General features: G+C 53.2%; 1 protein-coding gene and 1 long non-coding RNA gene across 8 annotated transcripts in view; one reads left to right on the forward strand and one right to left on the reverse strand.

Moving 5' to 3' along the window:
• On the forward strand, positions 1-430 carry LOC107320125 (uncharacterized). The gene is made up of 2 exons (XR_014935411.1): positions 1-78; positions 154-430. It is a non-coding gene; the product is annotated as an uncharacterized LOC107320125 (long non-coding RNA).
• Positions 431-1,141: 711 nt separating this feature from the next.
• The window catches only part of MGAT4B (alpha-1,3-mannosyl-glycoprotein 4-beta-N-acetylglucosaminyltransferase B), a 37,110-nt gene continuing 24,861 nt past the window's right edge, over positions 1,142-13,390 (reverse strand). For all 7 annotated transcript variants that reach the window (XM_085518739.1, XM_015875667.3, XM_085518738.1 and 4 more), the window contains 13 exons: positions 13,241-13,381; positions 12,168-12,301; positions 10,558-10,604; positions 8,508-8,621; positions 8,059-8,134; positions 7,390-7,504; positions 6,530-6,660; positions 4,186-4,293; positions 3,720-3,913; positions 3,254-3,332; positions 2,794-2,881; positions 2,264-2,376; positions 1,142-2,160 (listed from right to left, as the gene is read on the reverse strand). In XM_085518739.1, the coding sequence (XP_085374865.1) occupies positions 2,137-2,160; positions 2,264-2,376; positions 2,794-2,881; positions 3,254-3,332; positions 3,720-3,913; positions 4,186-4,293; positions 6,530-6,660; positions 7,390-7,504; positions 8,059-8,134; positions 8,508-8,621; positions 10,558-10,604; positions 12,168-12,290 (1,212 nt within the window). In that variant the 5' untranslated portion in view covers positions 12,291-12,301; positions 13,241-13,381 and the 3' untranslated portion in view covers positions 1,142-2,136. The remainder of the gene's footprint in view (positions 2,161-2,263; positions 2,377-2,793; positions 2,882-3,253; positions 3,333-3,719; positions 3,914-4,185; positions 4,294-6,529; positions 6,661-7,389; positions 7,505-8,058; positions 8,135-8,507; positions 8,622-10,557; positions 10,605-12,167; positions 12,302-13,240; positions 13,382-13,390) is intronic.

Raw genomic sequence — 13,390 nt, forward strand, 5'->3', positions numbered from 1 at the left:
GGCCGCATCCTGTGGCGTGCTGTACCTCCATGCACGCGTCCGCTACTTCTAGGGCTACGTGCAGGACACACAGGGACGGTGAGTGCCCAAAGCTCAGCCCGGGGCAGGACGTGGCCTGTGGGTCCGGCCCTTGGCTGACAGCTTTCCTCACAGGTTGGGGCCGTTGTATGCCAGTGCCTGGCTGCTGTGGCTGCTGCTGGGGCTGGCGGTGGCCGGGCTGCTGGCACATTTCCTGCTGCCCCCATCCTGCCCGTGGGTGCTGGTGTGGCCCCTCCGGCTGCTCGGTGCCCACTGAGTGAACCCATGGCTGCCTGCAGCGCTCAGCTCAGCCCCGCTGTGACTGTCATTCTCCTGTCCTGCCACCCACCTCATCATCCCTGTTGGAGTGTCACATCGTGGACATGCAAGAAATAAATGCCTGTTCTCAATAGGCACCATCTCTCATTGCCAAAGGGCCTGGGGACAGAGGGTGAGAATGGCACAGGTTGATGGGTCCCATGGGAAAAGCTTCTGTGATCAGACAGTGGGTATGAGCTTGTCTAAAACCTCACCAACACTGAGGGGAGGGGGGGAGGCAGGTCAGCCTTACTGTGTCCAAACAGTAACACCTGTGCTTGTCCCTGCCTTTAATCACAAAATCATTGGGGATGGAAAAGACCCTTAAGAGCCCGAATTCAAGCCTAAGAGCCCCAATTCCAGCCCTCCCCCCCAATGCCCACTGACCATGTCCCTCAGTGCCACATCTCCATGGGATGGTGACCCCACTGGGCAGCTGTACCACTGCATCACTGCTCTTTCTGAGAAGAAACATTTCCTAATGTCCAATCTGAACCACCCCTGGTGCAATGGTGGTTCCTCAGCCCTCACCTCCCCCCTGCAGGTCTCTGCCCTTCCACAGTTCACATCACACCCTCTGCTGCAGCCCCAGGTGCTGCTGAAGCCGCTGCTGAGCAGAAGAGCTCTTGCAAATTCACAGCACATTTCCCAAGAGCCATTTCACAATTGCACTTTGGAGGTGCAGGTTCATTCCTTGCTCCCAGCTGAGCAAAGAGCAGATGAAAGCTTTTTATTCCCGGGGCAGGAAGCAGGGACAGCACCGACTCAATGCCAGCCCGCCCCAAGAGCCTCTCACAGCTGCACCAAAGGTTTAAATTCTGCTTTTATTACAGTGCACGTTATTTTATATATTTATATATAGAGATGTACTTGAAAAATCAAATGTATCCAATAATAAAAAATACAGCACGTTAAAGTAGTATAATGCATTCCAGTGTATAGCTGAAGAGACATTGGGATTTACACTAATCCCTACTATTTTTGAACTGGGCTACTTCTGCATTTTTTATGTCCAAAAAAATTCACACCAACCAGTAATAGTTATTGAAAAAGCTCTTTTCTGCACTCAATCTCAAGGCATGAAGACACTGGAGACTTCACCATGAGTTACAGGGCCGGGATCGATGCTGGCAGGCACAGTGTGGCGTTTATTTTATTCCCTGCCAATACTCAGAGCTCCAACCCCCTGCTGGATTTTCCCCTCCTCCATCACAGGAGGGTCTGTCCTCACCCCCACGGTATCTACAGCCGTGGTCAGGATCAGTGCCTGTGCCACAGCGATGCACACGTTGATCCCTGGCTGTTCCCATCCCAGCGATCCTGCGCCCATGCATCAGCCTGCAAAGCAGGGGCACAATGGAACTGTCTAAACCTGGCCCTCTCTGTCCCCAAATACAGCCACCGTTCCCCTTTCTTGGGCTGAAGGTGCTTTTATTCTCCATGATTGCTAAAGCTCATCCCAACACCAAACGGCCCCACACACTGACAAAGGAGGAGCGGTGAGCGCCTGGGTCTCGCCTAGGGAAGCAAAGCCACCCCTCTGCATGGCAGCTTGGTTTTTACTTTTCCTCCTTCCAGAGGAAGGTCTGTCCCAGCCCCGCAGCACCAGTGCTGGCCTCGAAGCCAAGGTGTTGAGGGCTGCCTGGCACCCGCAGGTCAGAGTGGAGCTCCTCCCAGCAGCCGGGTGCCACCTCGCTGGCATCGCGGTCCCCGCATCTCAGCCAGCTCAGGAATGAGGAAGAGTGGGGGGAGGTAGAAGGAGCTGGGTGCTACGTGTGTCCATCCTTCATCGTGCCAGCTTCACTCTGCTTTTTTGATAAAAATCTGAAAGGAGAGCAGGGAAGGAAGCAGTGCCGTGTAAATGCAGCATGTCACACAGCACGGAACAACGCTGGAGATGATAAGGTTGGGGCAGAGCAGCGTGTACCTCGCTCAGGATGATCCACACTGGGGAGTCAGTCTGGATGGACAGGCGGATGGCTTCCAGCGGCCCGAAGGACGGATCCACCTCACCCTCTGCTACACCTTTGGAGAAGGAACCTGGTGGGAGAGCACAAGGGAGGTGGGGCTGGCAGAGCAGGGGGACCAAGAGGACCATAAGACAGGGCCCAGACTACAGGGAGGGGCTGAGACCAACTATGAAGCCATCAGTGAAGCACAGAGTGCACTTTGCTACACTGAGAGAACAGAAACCATGAGTTAGAACAAAATGGGGAGTGTGTAGACAGGCTGATGCAGCGCTGTGCTGTAACAGACAAGAGACAGGCTAAGGCACAGGGGGCAGTGCTTCCTTCCACAGCATTAGCAAGCATCCAGCCTGCTGCCATGTCCCACTTTGGGCATAATAAAAACCAAAAAAAAGGAAAAAATCCCACTCAATGCCTGTGCCCTGTTTTCCAAACAAAGAGTGTAAAGACAAGCACAGGGGATGGGTGCAGGGCCTCCTCCCTGCCGTACCTATCTGGATGTAGCCATCGGTTGTCCTGTGGTATCTGACAGCTGTACCTCTTCCCTCCTGCAAGGTCTCCTTGTCCGACTGCAGGCTCTGCAGATGGAGAGGAGCTCTCAGCTCAGGACCAGCAGTGAGAGCCACCCCAAAGCCCCAGGCAATAATAGCAACCCCCAGAGCCACCCCCACAGCACCCCCAGCCATTTGCAGGTCTCAGCACTCTGTGGTTCCCCTGCCTGGCACAAGGAGCTGCACATCCTGCTCTAGCCCTTCCTCTGCAGCCACCCCATCCACCTGGGCATCCTCTGTAGGCAGCCCCAGCCCTGTGATTCCACACCAGGGATCAGCTGCTCGGGCTGCCAGCGCCTCCCAAAGGCACTCGAGGTTCTCCTGACAGGGGAACCACTGAGAACTTCCTCCAACCTCTTCCCACTCCCCCTGTGTCTCAGCTCTCACTAAAACACTTACATCAAATGGCAAAACCTCCACAGTGGTATTGAAGAGTTTGTCTTCTGGGTGCTCGATGTTTCCACTGCGGAAGAAGAACCTGTGACAGAGTCCAAAACCACAGAAAACTCCATTGAGCACAGGGACAAGATTTCTTTTACCCAAGTGAGTCATCAAACATCTCAGCCTAAGAGGTGCCTTCCCAGAAAGCACCTGGTTGGTAAGAAGACCTGTGCCAGATGGGCACACTATGGGTTGTTCCTAAGTGCAGGAAAGCAAAGGGATCCAGCTGACATGAACCCACCAAAAAGGGTCAGGCCAAATCGCCCTCCCCCCAGCAGAGCACTGCTCCCTCTTCCCAGGGAGCTTCAATGGGGATGGGCAAAGAATTCAACCCAATGGGAGAGCAAGGAGAACATGAGAGAAGCATCTCCTCACACTCTGCGCCCACCCGGTGTCCCCACCCGAGCAGCCCCCGAGCACCAGCCTTTCAATGCGGAGTGGTTTGAAGAATCTGAATCTGATGAAGTCTCCAGCAGTGGGTGTGAAGGCCCAGAAGAAGTCCTCTCGCAGGTAAGCCTTCTCCAGGGTGAAGTGCTGGTAGGTTTTCAGGCTGGTGCTCACCTCCGCAGGAGGGTTGACGTGCTCCTTCCGCAGGGCATGCTTGCCAAAGTCCTTGTCCTTGATGGAGGCAAAGCAAGAAGGCAGAAAAGGGTCACCAGCTGCTCTCTGCTGTGAGGAATGGGGCTTCCAACAAGGCAGTGCAAATTAAAAGCTCTCGATTTGCACAGTGGAGAATGGAGCACTGCTGCTCCCTGTGCCTCAGAACTCTCCATCACAGCAGCTCTCTGCCAGCTGAGGGGCAGCTTATCAGAGGCCTTACGCCATCTGATTTGTCTGCAGCAGCAGAGGGGATGTCTCCACTATGGGGTCAGAGACTGCTCAGTACCCACCTTCAGCTTCTGGATCTTCCCAGCCAACGAGGAGTGTGTTCCCACGTGCTGGAAGAGTGAGGGCTTAAAGCGGATCCTCAGGTTCGCCTTCTGCCTGTCGCAGTGTTTCTGAAATGGGAACATCCCCCACGTCACCACCCCACGTGTCAGCATTCAGCATCAGTAACAGAAACCCCTGAGGGCATGACTGAACCCAGGGACATCAAGGCCACCACCCGGGTCTGATGAGCAGCCAGGGCTCACGGCCCACTGCCATGTTCCTCATTGCTAAGCTCATCCTGGCCAACGATGAGCAAATCTCTGGGTGCTGTGAGGTAGGGACAGGCAGAGAATTCAGTTTCTTTTGTCCTTGGCTTACCTGGAAAGCCCTTTCCCTATGACTCAGAGCTCAGGATCTCTTATTTCTGAAGTGACAGTAAGTTCTGGGCTATTTCAGGCAGCAGTCACAGTCTCTCATCACTGGGCACTTTTCAGTCTGTTGGCAGTTTCTGTTGTGTGCTGCCAAAGCTGTTTGCTGCTTCACGCCCATCCCACCACGTAAATGAACCCACACGTGCAGCTCTGCTGCAGCCAGTGCTCTCCATGGGGAGAGAGATGATGAGGAGGGGAAGGATAACAGCCCCAAAGCACAGAGCAGAGCCACGGGGAGGGGAATGGCAGCACTGGGCCTGGGCTTTCTGTGTTTCTTTCCCCTTCCTCTGACTCACCTGCCCGGCACCACTGGGCTGTGACACCCAGCACTGCCCCCATCCCCGAGCTGTGAAATCCCAGGCACATCCCAGTGGGCTGCCAGCAGATTATCCCCTAATCAGCTCACATTACATTAGAAAATTAAAAGCAGCCCTGCTCATTGCCAGTGACAACAAACGCGGCCCCGCAGAGCAGCCGTCAGCTCTCATCTCTGGGTGGGCAGAGAAGGGGGAAGGGGACAGAAGGGGGCTATGGCATCTCCTGGTTTCTCCTTCTCTCTTTTATTACTTCTTCTAAAGAAGCATTTGCTGACAGCAACACCGACCCAGTGAAGCCAGGACTGGGCTCAGCTGGTGGTATCAAGGCCATCCATTCACACAGCTCTGCCTCAGGTAAATCTAAAATTAGTTCAGAAAGGAAAAGCAGGATTCATCCAGAGCAGACAAAGCGCTCGGTGGAAGCTCAGGTCAAACAAACTTTCAGTCAAAAAGACAAACCCTCAGTGCTACCGACTTGGTTCGGCGCAGCAGGATTTACAAGTGGGAGTCGTGTTAGAAAGGGAGCGGTGCAGAGTTAATCATGCAAACAGTAGGGAAAAGAAGCCAGAAATCCACACGGAAAGTAGGTTAATTTTTAAAAAGGCAACACATTTAAGAGGTTTGCAGGTTCCCCTGGGAAGCCCTTGCGAGGACTCTGCCAGGCGGGAGCTGAGCAGAGCTGATGGAGCCGCGTGGGGGGACCTGTGCTGAACCACATCTCAGGCTGCAGGGAGGGGGCACAGAGGGCGGCACCGTTCCCTACTCCATCCCTACAGCCCCAACCCTGCCCAAGGCTGAGAGGTCACTGGGGGCCAGCAGAGAGGCCTGGGGGCTGCTCTGTTACCCAGCCCTGACCCTGAAGGAGAAATAATATATTAGCCCCAGTGTGACTGCTTGCCCTGCACATGTCACCAGGTCTTTGTGGCCACCAGGTCCCGCCCAGGCTGCTGGCTCTGAACACGCAGCTATTCTGGGCCATTGGGACTCAGCTGCTCACTGTCTGTCAGGAGAACACAACCAGTGCATGAATAAAGACAGGATGCTCAGGGAGGAAGGTGGGGAGACGGCGGTGAGCTCATCTCACTCGTGCTCACCCTCACTCCTTCTCTGCCCATCCCACCTAGTTTAGCCCCCTGCCGCTGTTGCTATGACTTAAAACACAGCCTGCGGGTGCAGGGCTTTCTGCTGCTGACTCCACGAGGCAGCACAAAGCAGGATTCCGTGTCAGCACTCTGCACTCTCCCAGATGCTGCAGTGAGATGCCAGTGTGCTGCTGGGAAGCAGGGCAGGGAGGGTCATCCCCTGCGGGGATGCTACATGAGTGCTGAGCCAAGGGTTATTCCAGGGTACGGTGTGGGGACGGCTGCTCTGCTGCAGGAACAGCCTGCTGGTGCCCAGAGAGATGCAGAAAGAATTATGGCAGCTGCAGAAAGGGCTGAACACTCCATCCTGCGCTGTCCATAAAGAAGCCCAAAGGAGCAGCAAGGCTCAGTGCTAAGTCAGGTAGCACCAGAGCTCATGGAAATGACCCTCCAAAGCCTCTGCAGGTACAGACCAACCATGTTTCTTCCCACTCCCAAAGGGAACTTTCCCTTCCGTGCAGGCTGTTTACGTACTGCGTCCTTCTCAGGGTTGCAGACTTTCACCCAAAGGATGTGATCCAGCAGCCAGTCAATGGGTTTGTCCTTATAGAACATCAGTATGAACTCCACGATCAAGCTCAGATCCAGAGACTTGAACATTTTTCCTACAACACAAAAATAGGGAAAAGGGAGCAGCTGTTGTAGGACATTGGCTAGAATGAGCTGGGAAGAAAAAACTCAAGAGGCTGAGCCGTGGAGGTCAGAAGTGTCCCTTTCTCTACGTAAATGAAAGAACATGAAGCTCTGTTTTATGTGCCAGTACTGCTGGCACCACTAATACAGCTCTGGATTTAATATTCACGGCAGAATTAGAAAGCATTAGTATCTTATAGGTCACAGCAGAACCAAAAGGTCTAAAACTCTTCCATTCAGCAGAGAGAGGTTGAAAACCACTCAGCCAGCTGCAGGACAGATCGTTTCCTGCCCTGAAAACTGGGTTTTAAGCCAGTCAAACCAGTATCCAGAATAACAGATCAAGCTGCTACTGCAACCATGTACTGCTGTTCCCAAAATAGTTCTGTGCTGATGTAAACTTCCTTTTGTACACTGTTAGGCAACACCAGAGCCAATCCAGCCTGAAAGCTACTGGTCATGTCAAAGCCATCAGGCTGCCTGGTGAGCCTCCAACCAGGTTTATTTTTATTAAAAGTGAATGTCAGCTGTGACTTGGAGGAGCCCATTTTTCTGTGCAAACACACGGGTCGTGGCAAAAAAATGAGGAACCAAGTCCACAGTTTTGACCATCTCCTGGACACAAGTTGTTGGACAAGAGCTGACCTGTTTACAGCACCCAGCAGGTGCTTCTGCTTGTTGGGGCGGGGGTGAGACTTTACCAATAAACCCCAGCTGTGAGAACTCCAGAATCATCCACTCCTCAGAGGGCTGCTGCAAGGCAAAGTTCTTCATTGTGCTGAGATAGTTTGGTTTGGCCACGATATCGTCCTCCAGCTGCAAGAGGAAGGGACAGTCAGTGCCAATGACACATTCAGGTTCCAGTAAGAGCCTCTTTGCAGAGCAATCACACTGTAGAGTGGAGGAAAGCTTTGGCACAGGTCTAGCTTATGCTGGAAAATGTTCCAAGCAGATCCTAACAGGTAAACAAAGCAAGGGCTCCTGGTCTGACTAGGGAAGATGTCTCCAAGTCTGAAGCATCTTAGAAAACCCCCTGGCCATCCCCACACTTAGCAGCCACATCTGCCAAGCCGTGCTTCACACACAGCAGTGTCCACCAGCCTCTACTCCCATCAGCTGTCACTTCCCCATCGCTGGAGGAGGTGATGGCTACAAGATGCTCCACAAGCCATGACACACCACTTGCAGGCAGGCTCTGGAGGCACTTGTCCCTCTGCAGCCACACACTGGCAAGGGCTTTGCTCCCCTGCAGAGTGAGCAGTCTTTGGAGTTGGCACAGCCCAGCCATGTACCAGAGTGGGTGAAACACAAAGAAGCATGAGAAAAATGGAAGAATACCACCTCCTCTCCATCCCCAGCACCAAACCTACCTGCACGTAATAAATGCCTTTGGACTGGGCATACATCATTAAAAAGCAGTAGTCCAGGTTCTGCTTGGTCCTCCACCTGCAAAAGATGAAGGCAGTGAGAGTGCCCATCCTGCCTTGCACACTGCTGCTGCTGGGGAAGCTGGCACAGTTGCTCCTTTTTGTGCCCTTGAGCCATCCATCCTGCCACACAACTGGAGGGCTTTCAGAATGAGCAAACCTGGGTTAAAGCCCCCACCACACTCAGCCGATAGGAATACTGCACACAAGGTGAACCAGGCAGGGCTGTCAGCAGCCCATGGCCTGACACCACATCCATCCAGCTCCAGGACAAAGTGAGTTTTCAGGCCTTGTGTGGGACTGCAGGAAAGCTTTCTCCCTGCTGGAGTCAGAGGGGGAGATGCTGCAGTTTAATGAAGGATTTGCTTGCTTCTAAGATCATTGAGTCTTACCTGACTCTTTCCTTGGGGTCCCCAAAGGATTCACGCAGATGGGAGAAATCAGGGTAGAAATGTGGAGAGGGGGAAATCACCTCCAGGAGACCTGAGTGGATTTCCTTCGGGAATCTGAGGGAAAAAGGCAGCAGTGAATAAACACGTACTTCCACGCCTGACATAGCCCTTCACAGACCAACTCACTGGGTAAACATCAAGCCACAGAACCAAACAGAAAAGGCAGCCTCTAAGATGAAACCTCCCCCAGTGCACCTCCATCCTCACCAAAGGACTCCAGCAGGGACCGGCACCCAGAAGGCACCGTCCCGTGCTTATGGCACTTAGAAAACACACAGGTCAGCTTCAGAGAGAAGTTGCTCTCTCACCACTGCTCTGCAGGATCCAATGGCCCTGCAGACTGACACAGCGAAGGTAGGACTTGCTGACATCACTGGCGTTCAGAGATTTTCCAAATGTGCCGGTAATTAAGAGTCATTTTGCAGTGATTCCATTCTGCATTTCTCATCAGTCACTTAAAGCGCCGTGCTGCGCTGCAGTCAGGACAGCTGGCAGGAGTTCCACCTGATCAAACTGGCATCTATTTTTCCTGCAATGTTGCTTTAGAAGCCTTTAAAGAGTCAAACCCAAACAAGAAAAAAAATCTCACTCAGCTGAAAAATATGTAGGTACAGAAGTGCTGCAAGCAGCACTGGGTTGCTGAAACTGCCAGAGATAAGCGGGAATCCCGGTTATTTTTACACTGCCCTTTTCCAGAACATTTGGTGCAAGGTTGATTTCCTTTGTTTGTTTGAGCCTGGAGGATGCGAGATGTGGCAGAGGGAGGCAGAGCAGCGAGAACGCCAAAAACTTCTCACTTAGTTTTCCCTTCTCTGTTCCCTCCTGGGAACGGCAACATTTCCAACTATTCTCAGCAGTGAAACAGAGCTGATAAAGCCTGCAACAAGGCAGCGACCGCCTTCACCTCCTGCAACACAAGCCCAGCACTCCCTGTCCCCACACCACCTCCATTCCATTTGGAAGAAAAATAAGCAAAGTGAACGGGGGCGGGGACAGAAATAAAACCATGAGGCCAATTAAAGTTGCAGGCCATCCGCACAGAGCGCTCGCTGCAGCAGCGGCCAGCAATTCCATCAGGATGCAGCAGACAATCGGCCCATTATCCCCGCTGCGTGCGTCCCGCAGCCAGCAGGCAGGAGGAGGGAGCGCTGCCAGCTTCTGCACAGCAAGATGGAGGGCTCTGTTTCAGCTCTGCTCCCAGGGCCGGCACACAGCCCTCCGGCTCCGCTTGGGCGCTCGTCCCAACCCCTCGTCCATCATTGGCCCGGGGATACACTGCCCTGCAGAGCCTCCTTCTTGTGGCTGCTGCCATCCTTTGGAAATATGCAAGTGCAGGAGCTGGGCTGTGGGCAGAGCCTCCTCGTTCACCATCTTTTCCTTCACCTCTGAGCTCTGGCACTGTTACTGCCTGGCCTGGCTCACAGTTAATGATCTGCTGTTGGCTCCTGCCCTGATAGCACTACAAAAGCCACAAAGGCTGCAGGACGTAAATAGCAGCTAGGGAGAGAAGAATGTAACTATCACCTAGGACAAGGGGAACACAAACCGGTGGGAGCAGGAGGAAAACCAAACATGGATTCTGTAGGCACTATAGCATGTGGATGTGCTACTGCACTGCCCAGCTGCTCGGCCTCACAGAGCAGGCAGAGGGCCACTCCAGGTACAGCAATGATTGCCAGGATTACTGCAAAGCTAAATAATCCCTCTTCTTGCACTGCCAAAGCACAGAAAGAGCAAAAACAGAACAGCGTGGCCATGTGTGTTGAATACTGCAAGCACACAGCAGACTATTGGAAGCTACGTATGGGACACATCTTGGAACCAGAACTGGAAGCAGCAAAAGCAAAGACAATGCAGAACTGAAGAAGAGCAAACAAAGCAGAGAACAACAAGAAAGAGGCACAGAAAGACATGTATTCCTCCTTGAAGAAGCCACCCCTGCCCCGTGGCAGGAACAGCCCAGGCCCACGCAGTCACTCCAAGTGCTTACAAGTGTTTGATGTTTTCTGCCACTCCGGCTGTGTACTGCGCGTCCGTCTGAAAACAGAAGTTACACAGTGTTAGATCCTTCAGCCCAGCGTGTGCTGCCCCATGCTTTAGAAATCACCTCGCATACACCCAGGGCACGCTGTCAGCACCTCCACATCATCCTCCTCCAACCCGCATCTCCCCATCTTGCACCCAGCGCAATCCCCACTGTGACACAGCCCTCCTTGGAGGCAAACCCCAGCCATCGCACCCAGACCACAGCAGCAGCGCAGGATGCTGAGCTCTGAGCCCAGCACTGTGCTCTGCCCACACTGTGCCTCTGCACAAAGCGTTAACCGCCGGGCTGTCTGCTTCTTGTTTCATACGTGCCGGCTTTCATCCAAACAACACTCTCGGCAGACAAGGATCTCCACCCCTCTTGTGAAAAACACGGGCTTATTTACATGCCTGCAGATCCATTTCAGGTTCATTTCAACACTTTTCTCCCCAAACCAACAGTTTGTTCGCACTCAACCTGCGGCGTTTTGGAGGCAAAGGTCAGTGGCACTGCAGGGCTCTATCAGGGAGCGAGATAAGTGCTAAGCAGGGACAGGAACGGGACAGAAAACATTTGACCAAGAAAACACCACCAGGAGCAAAGGGCAGGAGCAGAAACGTGCGTGTTTCCTGGTGCCTGCATTGTTCTGGGTGGTCACATGCACCACGGGACCGGGATGCGGGTGGATGTGTGGACACAGCACTGAGGTCACTGCCCTGGAGCCAGGAGGAGGTGACACGAGCAATGCAGGGATGCGTCACCACTGTGGCTGTGCTGGAATGGCCACAAAGGAGGGTTTTCTCAAGGGAACAAAGCTTCCATCCCCAAAAAGGGCTCCAGCTCCGTTACACAGTTAGCAGCCAGGGGCCCAAAAGCCAAACACTACTCAAAACGTCAAACCATGGGGAAAGAGGCCTCAAAACCAGGCATTTATCTTCGAGCTGCTCCCTCTATCATTGCCACTGAGGTTTATCGTTCTCAGTGGATTTCTGAAAATTAAGACAAATGCATTTGGGGCTCACAAAAATAATCCTGAGGGGAAAGCCGGGGAGAAAAATAACCATCTAAACCCACAGATAAAAGCAGCTCTTATGGATTAATGTACCAAGGCTTTTTAGCCCCTGGATTCAGCAACTGATTCTGGACTCCAGACATGAGTGCAATGCAGCACATTAGTGTCAGACCCAAATAAGTGGGCTCTTGGGTCTGAAGAGAGGTTAGGGCCTTTTTCAAAGAATGGCTGAGAAACAAAGCTGCTGCAGGGGGGGGCTGAGTGGCCCCTGAGATGCAGCCACGGGGCTGCTCCAGCTCAGTCTGGGAACAATCACTCCAGCACTCTTCCAGAGGTAGCACGATATAGACAACAATAAAATCACACATCACACAGCAGCTGCTGACGTGAGACATTTGTGTGCTCACACCCTGGCCTTCCTAGTGCTTCGTTCTGGGCAGGATGCGTCTCATGTTCCTGGCAAAGGCTGGGCTCATCTGCCCCGGCCAGACGACCAGGCCCACAGGCACATGGCTGTACTATTTGGCACTAAGTGGGACCAACAGGCCAAGCTCCACCTTACCTCGGCGATGAGGACGACGATGACTGAGTCTTCCTTCTCCTGCTGCGTGAGCTCAGAGATGAGGGAGCTGAGGGTGTCCGTAAGGTAGGAATGTACCTCCCGCTTTACGCTGGGGATTCCCATCACAACAGACACTGCCCAGGGCCAAGAAGAGATTTTAGAGAAGGGCTACACTGAACAAGATGTTCTTCTCAATTCCCATGACCACCCCACGGTTCACCCAGAACAGGCCAGTAGCAGCCTGGTGCACCCATGGCAGGGCACCCACTGCAGTCAGGTGCTCTCACAATGGCTGGGACTGCTGTCCTCACACTGCTGGGACTCTGCAGGCACCTGTGGGGATGGTGAGCTGAGGGCTGAGGCTGTGCTGATGCTCAGTTTTGCAAATCTGGGGCATCAAGGTAGACACAGCCACAAGCAGCCTGGTTGTCCCTAATGCTGGGCAGGTTCCATCAGCAAACAAACTCAGCTTTGTGCTGTTTTATGAATAGCAGAAAGGAACTAGAGGCTCTTCCTTTTCTCTCCCAAAGACTTAGGAAATGTCCCAAACTCTCCCTGCCCCAGGTCTTTTCCAGCACATGAATGGTAACTTCAAGAACACTCTTGTTCTCCAAAGCCCTCCCATGGCCAGAAGCACCTTGGTTTAAGAGGAATCAGTCAGCTGCTTGGCTTTGGGTTGGGATCTGGGAGCAGGGAGGAAATGTTTAAGGACCCAAGTCCTGCTCCAGGTGGGATTTGTCTCCTAACACAGTTTAGTCTCCACAAACTGTGCTTTCATCTAACCTCCTTGTAGGCAAAGCCTAGAGCACTCTGGAGATGGAAAGCAGCAAAAACCATCTGAGAGAAGCACTGAGAACACTTTAGGAGCACAGACATCCCCATGACACACTGGCACGCAGATGCTCTGTGGCTTACCCACCCCATGTGCTGCAGCACCAAGGAAGCTCACATGATACATGCAGCCGTTCCTCCAGTCCTGCTCATCTCCGCAGCGCAGCCAGGCCCGGAGGAAAGGGCAGGGACAGGCACCAGGTGAGAGGAAGAGCACTAAAGCAGCACTAATTCCCATTTACCTCCAGTGCGCCCCTGTCCCACATGCACGGCTGGCTGCAGACTGTTCTCCTTTGACAGCAAATGTGGCAAATGATGGAAGATGGTGGGAAGGTGCAGCACATTCTTGTTGGTGATATTCCACAGTTTTAACTTGGTTTCGTCTTAAAAAG

Source organism: Coturnix japonica, chromosome 18, assembly GCF_054131305.1.
Source record: "Coturnix japonica strain WE chromosome 18, WE-NBRP24, whole genome shotgun sequence".
Taxonomy (NCBI): domain Eukaryota; kingdom Metazoa; phylum Chordata; class Aves; order Galliformes; family Phasianidae; genus Coturnix; species Coturnix japonica.